Source organism: Protopterus annectens, chromosome 2.part2 (genome assembly GCF_019279795.1).
Source record: "Protopterus annectens isolate FY-2018-M chromosome 2.part2, PAN1.0, whole genome shotgun sequence".
Taxonomy (NCBI): domain Eukaryota; kingdom Metazoa; phylum Chordata; order Ceratodontiformes; family Protopteridae; genus Protopterus; species Protopterus annectens.
In genome coordinates this window covers 1,083,775,055-1,083,789,612 of record NC_056730.1, presented here as the reverse complement: position 1 = coordinate 1,083,789,612, position 14,558 = coordinate 1,083,775,055, and the positions used below count along the sequence as shown (strand labels likewise).

General features: G+C 39.0%; 1 protein-coding gene across 1 annotated transcript in view; it reads left to right on the top strand.

The window, feature by feature from the left end:
• The window catches only part of GNE (glucosamine (UDP-N-acetyl)-2-epimerase/N-acetylmannosamine kinase), an 852,948-nt gene that overhangs the window by 373,135 nt on the left and 465,255 nt on the right, over window positions 1-14,558 (top strand). The window contains exon 4 of the mRNA XM_044064307.1: window positions 5,422-5,574. Within this exon, the coding sequence (XP_043920242.1) occupies window positions 5,422-5,574 (153 nt within the window). The remainder of the gene's footprint in view (window positions 1-5,421; window positions 5,575-14,558) is intronic.

The window sequence follows — 14,558 nt, the reverse complement described above, 5'->3', positions numbered from 1 at the left end:
ATTCACGCATGCACCTACCTGCATGTCTTTAAATGTCACTCGACCATGGGGAGGACATGCAGACTCCACACACAAGGCGCTCCAGCTGAGAATCGAACGGGAGAACCTCTTGCTGTGAGGCGACATCGCTAACCGCTACACTTGTAAATTGATATTTTCTAGCACAGATCTTGCAGTCATGCTTAGAAGTTGATCATTATTCCCTTACATGCTTATACCTACTGCAAGCTTTATTAAAGCAATTTAAGTCTTATCTGCCTATCATTTCTGAACCTCTGTTTGCTACAGTGCATTGCCTCATAGTATTAATTTTAAGATCCACTACTCTTGTGACACATCCTGACATTATTTCTCATTTTTGATATCTTATTTGACTCTAATATATTTTACATGCATTCTTTCCCTTGGATAATTATTTTAACTCTGCATGCATCTACAGCTTTTGGTAAGGTTTACTTTTGAAATGAGGAATGCACTTTCTTTGTTCGCTTAAATTAGCGAAAAATAATGTCGGAACTATCATTTGTCAGTTCACTGATGTCCACATTCAACTTAATTCAAAATCGCTTTAGGTGATGTCAGTCATCCAGCGTAACTTACCATTAGACTTTCACATCAACGGAACATGTGTTTTACTGTTTTGCAGGGGGGAAACCCCCCTACACTCCTACACATCCTGCAAATTATATAAACCAACTCCAAGTGAGGAAAACGGTAAATTCCCAGTTCCCCACTGCACCGGGATCTCCACTCACAATACCGAGTTCGAATTACCGAATTATGCTTCACATTCGTTACTTTGAATTCGTTGTAGTGTGGTTCGACATTGTGCCTCTTTGAAACATGCCTTTCAACCACGTGCCGTTCAATCTCCTGCACTACGAGATTGCAGTAGTAAACCTTTGCTATTGTTGACATCTTGACATATGTATTCATACTGTTCAGGCTAAGCGCTTTCAGGCTAACAAGCCCTTCTTCAGATAATGCACAACAGATAAACACAGGCTTTTAAAATATTCAACAACCAATCAAAAATTTGTATTTTACCCTCCTTTTTATAAGGATGGGTTTTAAAGGGATAACAGCATTCAGGCCTGTGGGTTTATCAGTCCCAAGCCTGATAATCCATCTAGTTTCTACACATTCGTTACTTTGAATTCGTTGTAGTGTGGTTCGACATTGTGCCTCTTTGAAACATGCCTTTCAACCACGTGCCGTTCAATCTCCTGCACTACGAGATTGCAGTAGTAAACTTTTGCTATTGTTGACATCTTGACATATGTATTCATACTGTTCAGGCTAAGCGCTTTCAGGCTAACAAGCCCTTCTTCAGATAATGCACAACAGATAAACACAGCTTTTAAAATATTCAACAACCAATCAAAAATTTGTATTTTACCCTCCTTTTTATAAGGATGGGTTTTAAAGGGATAACAGCATTCAGGCCTGGGGGTTTATCAGTCCCAAGCCTGATAATCCATCTAGTTTCTGCACATTCCGTAACATTAGAAATGTCTCCTCCCCTTAGTCTACCCTTAACCATGCATAAGGTCATACATTAATTACTGGCAGATTGACTTTGGTGCAAGGGACTTTTTTGTGTTTTTCCAAGCTCTGTAAACTAATATTTGTAACCAAAAAATACTTCCAGGTTGCCCCTGAAAAGGATACTTTATGTCAAGTGTCCTTACTAAGGTAACAAGTAAAATATAATCACATAAATAAAATAACCATATATGTTAAAAAGCAGCACTGCATTAAAAGTTGTTGAATTTTCTAACAAGACAGCTGCACAATCCGTGAAGGGTTGCATATTGTTGAACAGTTCTGTACTGTGCTCTGTATGAAGAATTGGCATTTCTCCTTTGTGCACTGATGCAAATTAACACATTGTCGTCATCAGTATTGCAGGCTTATTACTAGAAAGTGTTACTATACAAGTATATGGTTGTATTGTAAGCACTTTGCTGCGATGACCCTTGTATGTAAGATGTATTAGCTAGTAACTATATATATTGCACCACAGATTTAGTATCACAACGTTTATATTCTAGAGATTGTTATCCCCTTATGACTTTTCTGACAACTTTTTGTAAGTTCTTTGGTCTATGTTGTTGTTGTTTAGTCGTTTATTTGAGCTGACTCATTATGACCTCACAGACTTTAGCACTACCATTGTCTTCTCCATTGAATCTTGCTTTTGCTTTAGGTGACCAAAACATGTGGGTTTTAGTTTAAATATCAGGCCTTCCAATTAACAGTTTAGGTTGGTTTGCTTTAATATTTGCTGATTCAGCCTTAGTCTTCTTGCAGTCTTCCGAATCCTCAAAGGTTTTCTGCAATACCACATATCAAAAACGTCTGTTTTCCACCATGCAATTTTACTTATAGTCCAGCTCTCACATCAGCGTTATTACTACAAAACCACAGCTTTTACTCTATAGACCTTTGTAGACAACATAAATGGTCTTATCTGTTTATTTTCTTACTCAGATTTGCTATAGCTTTCTTCCTAAGAACCAAGCATTTTTTTTAATTTCATATCTGCAGTTTCCATCGCAGAGATCCTTTAACAAAGGTAAATATCTGTCGCTGCCTTCACTTCTTCCATATCTGTTTGCAAAACAATTGCTAGGGCTAGATGATGTAATCTTCGATGTTCATCATTCTCACTGCTGCAGTAGCCTATGGGTTGTATCCTGCCAATAATACAGTACCCGGCCAGCTTCCCAAAGCTCTAACTCTCCCACACAGTCATGCTGGCTGTCTATAGGCTGACACCTTTAGAAGGGGAGTATAAAAGCAACCAGAGTTCTTTCCCCGTGTCTGGCATCTGTAGTTGAAACATAATCACTGTCATGTTGAGCAGCTTACATTGAAGTCTTAGATCAATCTGTCATTTTGGGGATTTAAACTAAGCTCTGATTTCGTCACATTTTGTCATTTATGTCCAGGCTCCAATAGTGTGCAGTTCTTTACAATGCCTGACTTTCCTTTGAACAGCTCAGCAGATGGATGTCCTCTTGGCTTTAATCCAGCTGAGTCATAACCTCTAGCACTACTTGTATTTGTCCCCTGTTCTTCCACAGTTGAATTCTGTGAACCTTGAGACTTGAGGATTTCTTTATCCAGTGTCATGTCCTCATACTTTTATCCCTAGGGTTTTCTTGGCAAACAGTACTGTAGTGGATTGATGTTACCTTCTCAAACGAGCCGTATTTAATCTGTTCTTTCTGTCCTGACCTTCCTGTCTTGGTTGGTCCTAATCAGTATAGCTCATAGTTTCATCAAGATTTAGAAGTCACTTCACCACAGAAAAGTAACAGTCTAGAAAGGGATCAGCTTCTGATCTAATGGCAGGTGTTTGATCAAAGCCTTTCCTTGGTGACTGGGTACTAGTAGATATACAGGCCTTCATCATAGTTGGATATGAAATTCTCTTCTAGAGCTGGATTTACCCAGAAGCATTTTTTCATCAGGTAAGCTAGCAGTTTCTTTCACCTCTTCATTGTTTGGCTAAACCCCCCCCCCCCCACAAAAAAAAAAAATAAGCACATTGTGGCTTCCAGAAGACACCCGACTAAATGTGACACAGGCTTAAATGGAGATGAGAAGAAATAAGTATATAAAAGATCAGCCTGCCATACATTGTGTGCATGTAACACATTTGGAAATATACATTGAAAAATGTTCATGTATATTAAATGGAAACAATAGCTTTTGATCATAATGCTACTCTATATTATATTGGAATGTAAATGGCCTTACGGGTGCAGATAAAAAGGAAAGAGTATTGAATTATATTAAGAAATGCAGAGTGCAAATAGCAGTGCTGCAGGAGACACACTTGGAAAGAAATGAGCATGTGAATTTGACAAAGGATTTCAGAATGGATATTCAGTAGAATATCAGGGATAAAGGAAAAGGGCCTCAGTTATACTAATAGTTATTGATGAGGGAAAAAGGCAATGGTAGGTTTGTGGTAGTAAGGAGCTGTTGGCAAGGAAGAAAGATTACACTGGCATGAAATGATATTCCACTAAGAACTGCTATTATGGAGCTTAAGAAAATTGGGGAGAAATCATCAGCTTTCAGCAGAGAATATTACTTATAGGTGGGGACAGGAATTTGATTTGAAATATTGAGGATGTATCAGGTGGCCCTAGAAAGTAAAAATATAACAAAAGAGGGCAGATTACTGAAGAAGTATATGCAAATATTTGGTATGGAAGATGTGACTTCAGTAGTAGGAACTAGATAGACATTGCATGTTATTGCCCAAGGTACAATAACTGGGCTAAGCTAAGATAGAAATTACATTTCACAGAAACATCTGCATTTAATTGAAAGATTCAACACACATCCAATAACTATTTCAGAGCATGCATCGATAAAAATGATGTTGAAAATTATAGCTAGTGAGTGGGATAAAATGAAAGTGGAGTTTAAAAATAGGATAGACATAAAAGAGAGAGATATGATTAATAGGAATTACTTAGAGGGGCTGCCAAAAATTAAATAAAGCTCAGGGATCTTCAGAACACAGCACTGGAAGAGTTGCACGTTACACTACAGAATCCCGATCCTCTGCTTCTTCTTTTCAACATATCACCCACCTTGTCAGGAGGATAGAGCCAATGTAATTGCGTTAATTTTAGAATACTAACCTCATTTCAGTGGATTCCCATTGTATTTATAGCTGCAAAATTACATTTTTTGTTTTTCCTTCTATGTATGTCTCTATGCCATAAGTATAGTTCTTTATGCCCCAAAACATTTATTTCCTTGTTTCAGTCTACATGCTGAGTTTTGATTCTTCAGGAATGCATTACCAAACTTAAATGTTATATTTGTATTGAACAAACACAAGGTGCAGGGTTTGATTCTCACATGGGGTAGTTGGCTAGGCTTAAAATGGCTCACAAGGGCAAGTTAGCCTAGTATGAATCTATGAACCTAAGTGTAGGCTACCATTCAAAAAATGAAAGAAAAAAAAAAACACTGCAGAGCAAAACTGTTCATATTTCATTCTGACAGCCACAGGTTACATGACTCTGTGTGTTACAGCTATTGGATGCATTATGGTACCCATTTAATATTTCTAGTCACTTTTTTCAGTATGTAGTAAGTTTGCCTTCATCTGAGTTGTATTCAGTGATGTGAAAATGAACAGCAAGTAGGCAAGTACATTTTAGTTGTAAGAATGCTGAGAGATGTCTTAGACAGACCTTTATTGATGTGAAAGAGCCAAACTTTTCAGCTTCCTTTCTGCATTTTCACATAGTCCTGACTGATAATCCCTGTTGTTGTGCATTGATCATCTTAACTCAGACTTTCATTTCTTTAGAATAAAATAACTACTTATGTTATGAATGTGCATTACTGACTTTTTTTTTTTTTATCTTTGCTGCTCCTGAACAGGGGAAGATGTCAAAGTCAAGGATTATATCGTGGCACTACAACACCCTGTTACTACTGACATCAAGCATTCCATAAAGATGTTTGAACTAACACTGGATGCTCTCATCTCATTTAACAAGAGAACATTGATTCTCTTTCCCAATATTGATGCAGGTGAGTGAAAGAGATATTGGATCTCTCAGTAGAGATCTGTAATTTCACAAAGTTCCCATTGCTGTGTTACACCTTAATTTATATTGTTTGCCTAGCTTCAGGGAGGACTTTTGTAGCAGTATTCTTAACGTAGGAGCTTCTCATCAGCATCAGTCATCAGCCAGATAGTTATTCAAGCTGTCTGCGGTTCTCTTGCATAATGCCATTACTGGTCTCGTCTTACTGCTCATAGGTATTAGGTGCATATACCAAGTATGAAGCCACAGTACTCTGTACCTCATTCAGTTGCTGTCACCTTCATGAATGTTTTTGTAAACAGTTTACTAGTGGTTATCACCAAAGTTTCTTTTGGCAGGTATTCATAGAAATTTACAATTTTTTGTTTTGATTTGGAGAAATACTTACTGAAAAGGGATATACAAATGATATTAGTTCTGTAAAAACTTCCAAAATAAAATTTTAATTTGTTATCCAGAAGAAAGCTAATCCGGATACCCTTTTAGCCATATACTGGGCTAGAGGATAATTCATAAAACAGGGATCATTGTAGTTTTCTACACATTCATTTTCCTCTTGTAAGAGCATGTCTTGCTGAGTTTGCAGTAGATAGCTGAAGATGGATATGGAAGTAAAAATATACGGTATATGCAGCATTTACAAAAATGTACATTGATACTGCTTATTAAGCATATTTATTAAATCACAATCCGCGGTGGTGGTGCTGCGGTAGTGTTGTCGCCTCACAGTAAGACGCTGTCCGGTTCGATTCTCAGCTAGAGCATGGAGACATGCGTGAGTGGGCGTTCCTTCGTTGAAGGTTGTGCGTCAGGGCTGGCAACTCGGTATGTAAAAATCAACTGCCAATCATTAGCGGACCCACTGTGGCGACCCTAACCTGGAAAAGCCTAAAGTCACAACAACATTAAATCACAATTCAAACAGTGGCAAAGGAAGACCTAGACTAATAGAAAACAAGCTGTAGTGGTATTTTTCATTATTATCATCATGTACTGTACACATTTTCTTTTTTAACAATTATTATTCAGTCCAACATTACACAAATTCTCAGTTGTTGCCCTCCCTTAAAGTTTCTGAGAGGACTATGATAATGCCAGTGCATTAATTATTAAAATAACCTATTCACATGACATGCTTCAGCTGTTGTCGAAGTGATAAAACAGCTGTCTATTGTATTTATAGCTACAAAATTACTTTTTTACTCTGAAAAAGTGCCTTATCTTACTATTTCATTATTCTTGTGCTTTTCAGAGTAAAAGTCACAGTAAGTCTCGTCATCTGATTAATGCGGTTTATTAAGTAATAAATGGTTTCATGTAGTGAGCAGCCAAATAAAAGTTTGACAGATGTCTTATTTATTTATTTAGTTATTTATTTGCAGTTGGTTTACCAGGATAGTCCATTGGGCCAAGATGAACCCGTTTTCAATGGAGTCCTGGGGAGAAAAGCTCCAGTAACAAGTTACACTACGTTATACATTAAAAATTACAAAGTTTACAGTAAACAAGTTACACTAGGTTATACATATATATAGATTACAAAGTTTACAAGTGAACAACAAGTAAGTATAGTTCTAGAAACCAGGTTAAAATAGGCTTTTGGTTAAGATATAAAAATTTACAAGTGATACAATTTAGTGTGAGACAAGAGTTCTAGTATATAAAGGTACAATTTAGAGAGGGTGCAAGTTAGTACAAGCTTGAGAGAGATGTTAGTACAAGCCGAGGGATTGTGGTAGGAGAGGTAGGATGGATGTGACCAGAGAAGTGGGCAATGTTTAGTTGTGGAGATTATGTTGGGAGAGAACAGGAGCATTCCCACTGGGATAAAAGGTAAGAACAGGAGCATTCCCACTGGGATAATAGGTGAGAACAGGAGCATTCCCACTGGGATAATAGGTGAGAACAGGAGCATTCCCACTGGGATAAAAGATAAGAGTGAAGAGATTTTTTGAATGTAGAGTGATTGGAGATGGTACGAATGAGTGGTGGGAGAGCGTTCCATAGATGAGCTAGACTCTAGGATAGGAGTTTTTTCCCAGAGGGACGACTTGGTTTGTATAATTCTGTTAGATTTTGGTTGTTAGATCTTAGTGTTCGGTTAGGTAGATGCATTTTAAAAGTAGAGGATAGGGATGGACAAAGTGAGGGGTTGAAAATGAGTTTATGTGCAAGAGTTAGTTGAGTGTAGGTGAGATGGTTGGATAGTTCTAGCCATTTTAGTTTGTGGAGGGAAGAGCGGTGGTGACTAGATGACTTGTGGCTAGTTGCGAATTTAGCTATTTTGTTGTAGCATGTGGAGAGTTGAGTTTTAAGGGAAGATTGAAGGTTAGTTAAGAGTGGAGCTCCATAGAGAAGGGAGGGGATAAGAAATGAGGTAGTGAGAGTGATTTTGGTGGATGGTGTGAGATAGCGATTTTGTCGGTACAGCATACCTAATTTTTTATGTGTTTTTTTTATATTAAGTTGTAGGTGGGAGTTGAATTTGAGTTTATTATCAATTTGTACCCCAAGTAATTTAGTCTGTTACCAATTCCAAAGCTGTGTTGTTATGACTAGTGATAGAAAATGTGTTAGAATGGATAGAGTTTTTTTTGGTGGGAGTGAAAATCATTAGTTTAGTTTTAGAGGCATTTAGAGGCATTTATTGTAGTAGAGGTAGCATAATAATTATAGCAACAAAGATAGTCATATAACTGATGTTCGAATTGTATTCAAACAAGATCTTAACAAATCTTGAACCAAGACTGAAACTGAGAAAGTACGGTCTTGAAAGCACACAAATTATATTACTGTTCTCTGTAAAATTCTGCTATCAAGTTTTGCATACCTGTTCTACCACCCATATAAGATTTATTATTTCAGGTGCCTAATCTGTAAATGTCTTCTTATGCCTGTTTCTGCAAGGTCTTTCTGACATACAGCAGTACACTCCCTTGAGAAACAGAAATTTGCATATCTTGTAAAGTTCTCCTGGAAAGCTGTTGAGTTTTGCACATTTCTGCCTTATCTGTCTCTTGGCTTATTAGCTTTTCACACAAGCTGCATTTGCTAAAGCTGCATGCAAAAATGTGAAATATTAACTTAAGATATAGGTTTGCTTTAAAATGGCTGCATTTCCAAACCTATAGTACTGTATTTATGTACAATTTATTTTTACAACGCTGTATTTATGTAAAGTCTACTCCAACAAACTGACACTCTAAGACTACTCACCATTCTTTCTCATCCTTGTTAACATTTTTGTTTTAGCTTAAATTATTTTCTTTTGCATTATGTCTTTTCTTGTAATCTAGGTTTTGTATGGTATAATGTGCAGTTTCTGCTTTTTTGTAATTTGATTTCTTTAATAAATATCCGTCGTACTGCCTTTATTTAAAGTTTGTTCTAACAAAGTCTACATGTAAGTAAGACCTGTTTGTACACCAAGCATTTGTATCGTGAAGTCTATTTTAGGTAGTGTAGGGACATACTATTATCACTGGAACAGAGGAAGCATTTTGTGTGTATAGTGAGTTAGTGTTGCACACCCACCACTGGAACAGTTTTGAAGAATGATACGTCATCTTTGGCATGGGTCTTTGTAACAGTACCTCTTCCCTTAACTCTTGAGGATAACTGAAAGTTTATGGGAACATATTTAATTTGGCATGTGGGAAGTCTCTTCATTTGAAAAGAGCTCTAGAAAGGTATTGACACATCCAACTTCAAAGCAGGTAGTATTATAGCACGTGTCGTATACCTTTAGATTTTCTAATGTTAAAGCTGTATTGAGTTCTTGAAAGTAGTCAGATCAAAGATTTTATGGAGGCTAAAACACATCCACAGTGTTAGTGTTGTATATTGAGCTTTCTGAAAAATGTGTGTGTGTAAAAGTTGCAGAAGTGGAAAAATGTATTTGATTTCAAGAGTTTTTGTTTGGAAGTATGCAAGTATAATCTGCAGTAGAAAGTGCCCAGCTGAATCACAATAATTATCTCAATGCAAAGCAGTTTAGCAGAAATCCAGAAGCTCTGAACTCAGATATTTGATTTGTTCCCTTCTAATAATGTAATAACTGAGAAGCCTAAAATGTTGCAGAGTGTTGTTTATGCTTCTTTCTGGGGAAGAAGCCTTAAAAGTATTTTAAACTCATACCCTTCTTGAACAATAAGAGAAAAAATAACATCAGTCGAAGAGAAGTTAAAGAATTGTTGAGAGCAAAGGAAGAGCTTCCTGCTTATTTGAAATGTCTTCTTTAAAGGATGCTTACATTACTGATGAAGAACTGAGCCAAAGACTGTGAAATTGGTGTTGCACAATTTATAAATGAAATGTAATGCTTTGTGATGTAAAAAAATAATCTGACAAATGGAAGGTCATTAAGAGAAACAGACCAACCTGTATCAAAAACTGTGGATGTGTGTAGAAGTATGCAGTTAAAAATGGATTAACTCAGGAGTTGTGTGTGTATGGAAGAGAATCCACATCAGTAGAAAGGCAGAAATGACAATGTGTTGTAACAGTAGTTGAAGCAGGAAAGAGAGCCAAAAGAATTAAAGAAAATATAGTTAATTACAAAGTCAGGCCTCATGTGCTAGGTGTGGTTATAAGCCTGAGAGAGGAATCATTGTCTTATTTTTAATAATTTTTGTAAAATCTGTGGTAGAAAGAACCATTTTGCAGAGATGAGTAAAAGTAAAGAGTGGTGTGTTTTAAAGAATGTTTGTGTTGACCAGAACGTGAAAATGAGCTGTTTATTGTCACTGTTATTGAAATAAATTTATACACGTAAGTCTGAAAATGCATCAGAGGTATTAAGATGAAGCTACAGGCCAGATTGTTGGCAAGAAATGTATAGGATTAACAACTGAAATGTTTTTAAACTAGGCACTGGTGCTATGTATAGTACTATTTTGAAGATACTTTTGAATGAAGCATCAGGCACTGAAAATACATATGTCCACCTTGTTGACATTTGTGCACCAGGTAGAACTACTGGGTCAACAGCTACTAATGTAAAGTAAGAAGTACAAGATCCTCTTTGAAATAGCAACATAAGAGAAGCTGGGAATGGAAAATGAATTTTTAATACAAAATACGTGTGTGTGTGTCTGTGTGTGTGTGTGTGTCTGTCTGTGTGTGTGTCTGTCTGTCTGTGTGTGTGTGTGTGTGTGTGTGTGTGTCTGTGTGTATACATTCACAAAGACCTGTCAGATATTGTACAGGAACCATCTGCATTGTGACCTGAATTTTGTGATCAGCATGTTGTGTTCACCCTTTTATCCAGATGGTACAATGGACCTGAAGTTTGTGTGTTTGAAGACCTGTTGGACTTTAGCTTTGCTTGTTAAGACCTCTGAATTTCTGGCAGTTATGTGTAAAGAGCCTTATTTCATTTTTTACAAGTACAGGGTGTAAATCCCTGCATCCTCCCTGAGATGCTTAATGAGATGTTCTTCGTGTTTCACTGTTGCAGTCATCACATTTGGGTTATCTGCTTGCAGTAGCCCTCAGTCAGCCTGACTAACAAAGTCTTGGGTCCTGCGCCGGTTGCTGTCCCTTCTTCCGTGACATCAGGGGTATAAAACATGCAGCCGATGCCATTACATCAGTCTTTCTTGCCTTGCGGTGCCTGAAGCAGAAGCAGTTCGCAAGTGCCGGTCGGCTGACTCCTGACATTTTTGTTTTCAAGTTTCAGAACTGAAGTCTTCAACTAAAGCTAAGTACCCCATTGGGGAAACTTTTTCTTGCTCCTTTCCGATGTCAGTAAAAGTTAATAATTGCATTATTTGTGGAAAGCAAATACTTCATAAAGATTTTCATTCATACTGTATTCCTTGCCTAGGCCCTGACCACGGTGTACCTTGCTGTTGGTTTTGTGCTTCATTTAATCAGCGCACTGTCCGTCGTTGGTATATTTTCGCCTCTAAATATTTCGGTTCTCGGTTTAATTATCCAGAAATGTTGTCGGTTAGCCACCCGACTACTGGGATTCCAAAAAAACACAAAGATAAAGACAGAGACAGGCCGCCGTGGTCCAAAACTGCCAACGACACTTCTCCTAAGCCAGTCGCCAGTTCACCGGTACTCAGTGAGGTGCTTTCGCAGCCTCTGATACCCGCTACGTCTGATTCACGGGTCTATACTGAGACCATGGGTCTATACTGAGAAATCACAACTGGTACCCTGTCAACAAATTATATTCCTCGTTGCAAGCTTGAATACAACTTCCCATATGGCTTTCCTCATGCCAGAGAAAAGGAATCATTTGGCAGCCTACTTCAAACAGGTGGCCACAAAAACCCTGCTATCTGCAAGGCAAATACTGCAAGCCATGGGGTTCATGGCCTCTTGCATTCTTCTAATTCCATATGCAAGGCTGCATATGAGGAAACTGCAATGGTATCTCAAAAACCTATGGTGTCATCATTCACAGGATTTAGAAGCAATGATTCCTGTCATACCTTGGCTATGCCTAGAGTTCCTTTGGTGGGCAGAGGCATGCCACCAAAACAGGGGACTATCATTTACACTACCCCTTGCCGCCCAAACCTTAACAACAGACATATCAGACTGTGCATGGGTGGCTCACCTGGCAGGAAGTGCATTCAGGGAAAATGGAACACAAGACAAATGCACCTACACATAAATCAAAAGGAAATGTTAGCTGTACAGAATGCTCTGACAGCGTTCAAGGACCACATTCTTCCAGGACAACTACTGGCAAAGACGGACAACACCACGGTCATGTGGTACATAAACAGGCAGGGGGGTACACACTCTTACCCCCTCTGCAGACTAGCCATGGCATTGTGGAACACCAAGTGAATCTACAAGCTCAATTCCTGCCAGCAAAACTAAATACACTGGCAGATGGACTAAGCAGAAACTCATGGACCCACACGAGTGGAAACTGTAACCAAGGGTTTTCAACATGTTGACAGGCAAATGGGGGAGCCCGGATATAGACCTGTTTGCCTCCCCCCAGAATCATCAATTGGACAAATTTTGCACAAGGATTCCTCACAAACTAGCTTGGAAGGTGGATGCTCTGTCCTTCAGCTGGAAAAACCTATCAGTTTATGCCTTTCCTCCTGTGCCTCTGCTCTCCAAGGTACTACTAAAGATCAAACAGGACAAGCCAAGGATGATTTTAATTGCATCAGACTGGCCACGTCAACACTGGCACCCCCTCCTGCACAGTATGTCACACTTGGCCCCATGGCACCTGTCTCAGACTCCTTCCCTGTTGTCTCAGCAGGAGAACCAGATTCTGCACCCTCAGCTTCAAACCCTGACCCTAGCAGCCTGGCTACTTACCTAATCTCTCCTTTAGCACCCCTCAGTAAATCCATGATGGATATCATTTTAGAGGCTAGGAGGCCTGGTACTAGAAAATCTTATGCTGAAAAATGAAAAAGATTCTGTGCCTGGAATCAATCTCAAGGGATGAACACAGCAGTGCCCAATTTACCTCAGATTTTACAATACTTAACTGAGATGCCTGTCTTTTTCCTCCATCAAAATTCACGCCTCAGCCATTTCAGTTCATTATAACACAGAACCTCCCCTCTTCTCTCATCCACTGCTTAAGCAGTTCCTCAGAGGGGCCAAAAATTTAAGGCCACCCAGGAGAGCTCCAACTCCAGACTGGGACCTTAACTTTGTCTTGGAGAAACTCACTCTTCCTCCTTTCGAGCCAGCTGCTACTGCAGATTTAAAATTCCTTTCCTGGAAAACAGCTTTCCTTTTAGCAATCACTTCTGCAAGAAGAGTATCTGAATTACAGGCCCTTATGGCAGTGGAGCCTTTCATCATCTTTCATGCGGCCAGGGTGTCCCTCAGAACCAATCCCTCCTTCATGCCCAAGGTGGTATCCAGTGTGGCTCTCAATCAGTCCATTCATTTGCCTACCTTCTTTCCTAACACACAGAGCAAAGTGGAACGGATACTGCACTCCTTAGATGTGCACAGACAACTTAGATTCTACTTGGAAAGGACTAAACCTCAAAGAAAATCTGAACAACTGCTGGTGGCATTTGCTGCAGGGACAGAGGGGAAAGCTATTTCAAAGCAAACCATTTCAAAATGGATAGACCACTGCATTATTTTCTGCTATAGGCACCATGGAAAACCTATCCCACAGGGCATCAGACCCCATTCAACCAGGGCTGCATCTACCTCTACAGCCTTTCTCAGGGGCGTCCCTACAAGGGACATCCTAGAAGCTGCTACCTAGAGTTCTGTACATACTTTCACCAAGCATTATCATTTGTCAATTTTCTCTAAATCCAGAGCTGGTTTTGCCACTGCAGTCTTGCAGGGCCTTATAGCTGGTCCTAATCCTATTTAAATTCCTCCTCCCAGCCTTAGCTTTGGGAATCTACCCAAATGTAATGACTGCAACAGTGAAACACGAAGAACATAGTACAGTTGTATACACTTACCATAAATGTAGATGTTCGAGTGTATTCACTGCTGCAGTCCTGGTTACCCTCCCTCCAGCCCCCTTCTTCTTTTGGTTATACCTCTACTCTCACTTACTGTGCTCAAAAAGCTTTTTGGTGTATGTGCTTTTTTGTTGGAGGTATATCTTTGTATTATAGATTTAATTGCTTCCTATTAGGGAGGCACCTGACATCTAGGGCAAGAAAAACTGATGTAATGGCGTCTGCTGCATGTTTTATACCCCTGACGTCATGGAAGAAGGGACAGCAACTGACGCAGGCCCCAAGACTTTGCTAATCAGGCCAACTGAGGGCTACTGCTAGCAGATAACCCAAATGTAATGACTGCAACAGTGAATACACTCGAACATCTACATTTATGGTACGTGTACACAACTGTACTTTCTTCAGCCAGTCTCTTCCCTCCTGGAGTTGAAACTGGAGTTTATCACATTTTTCTCACCTTGGATGCACAGATTCAGTTACAGTTTTACCTTCATTGGGGTCCATGAAAGTAGGAAATGGACCATTTGATTAT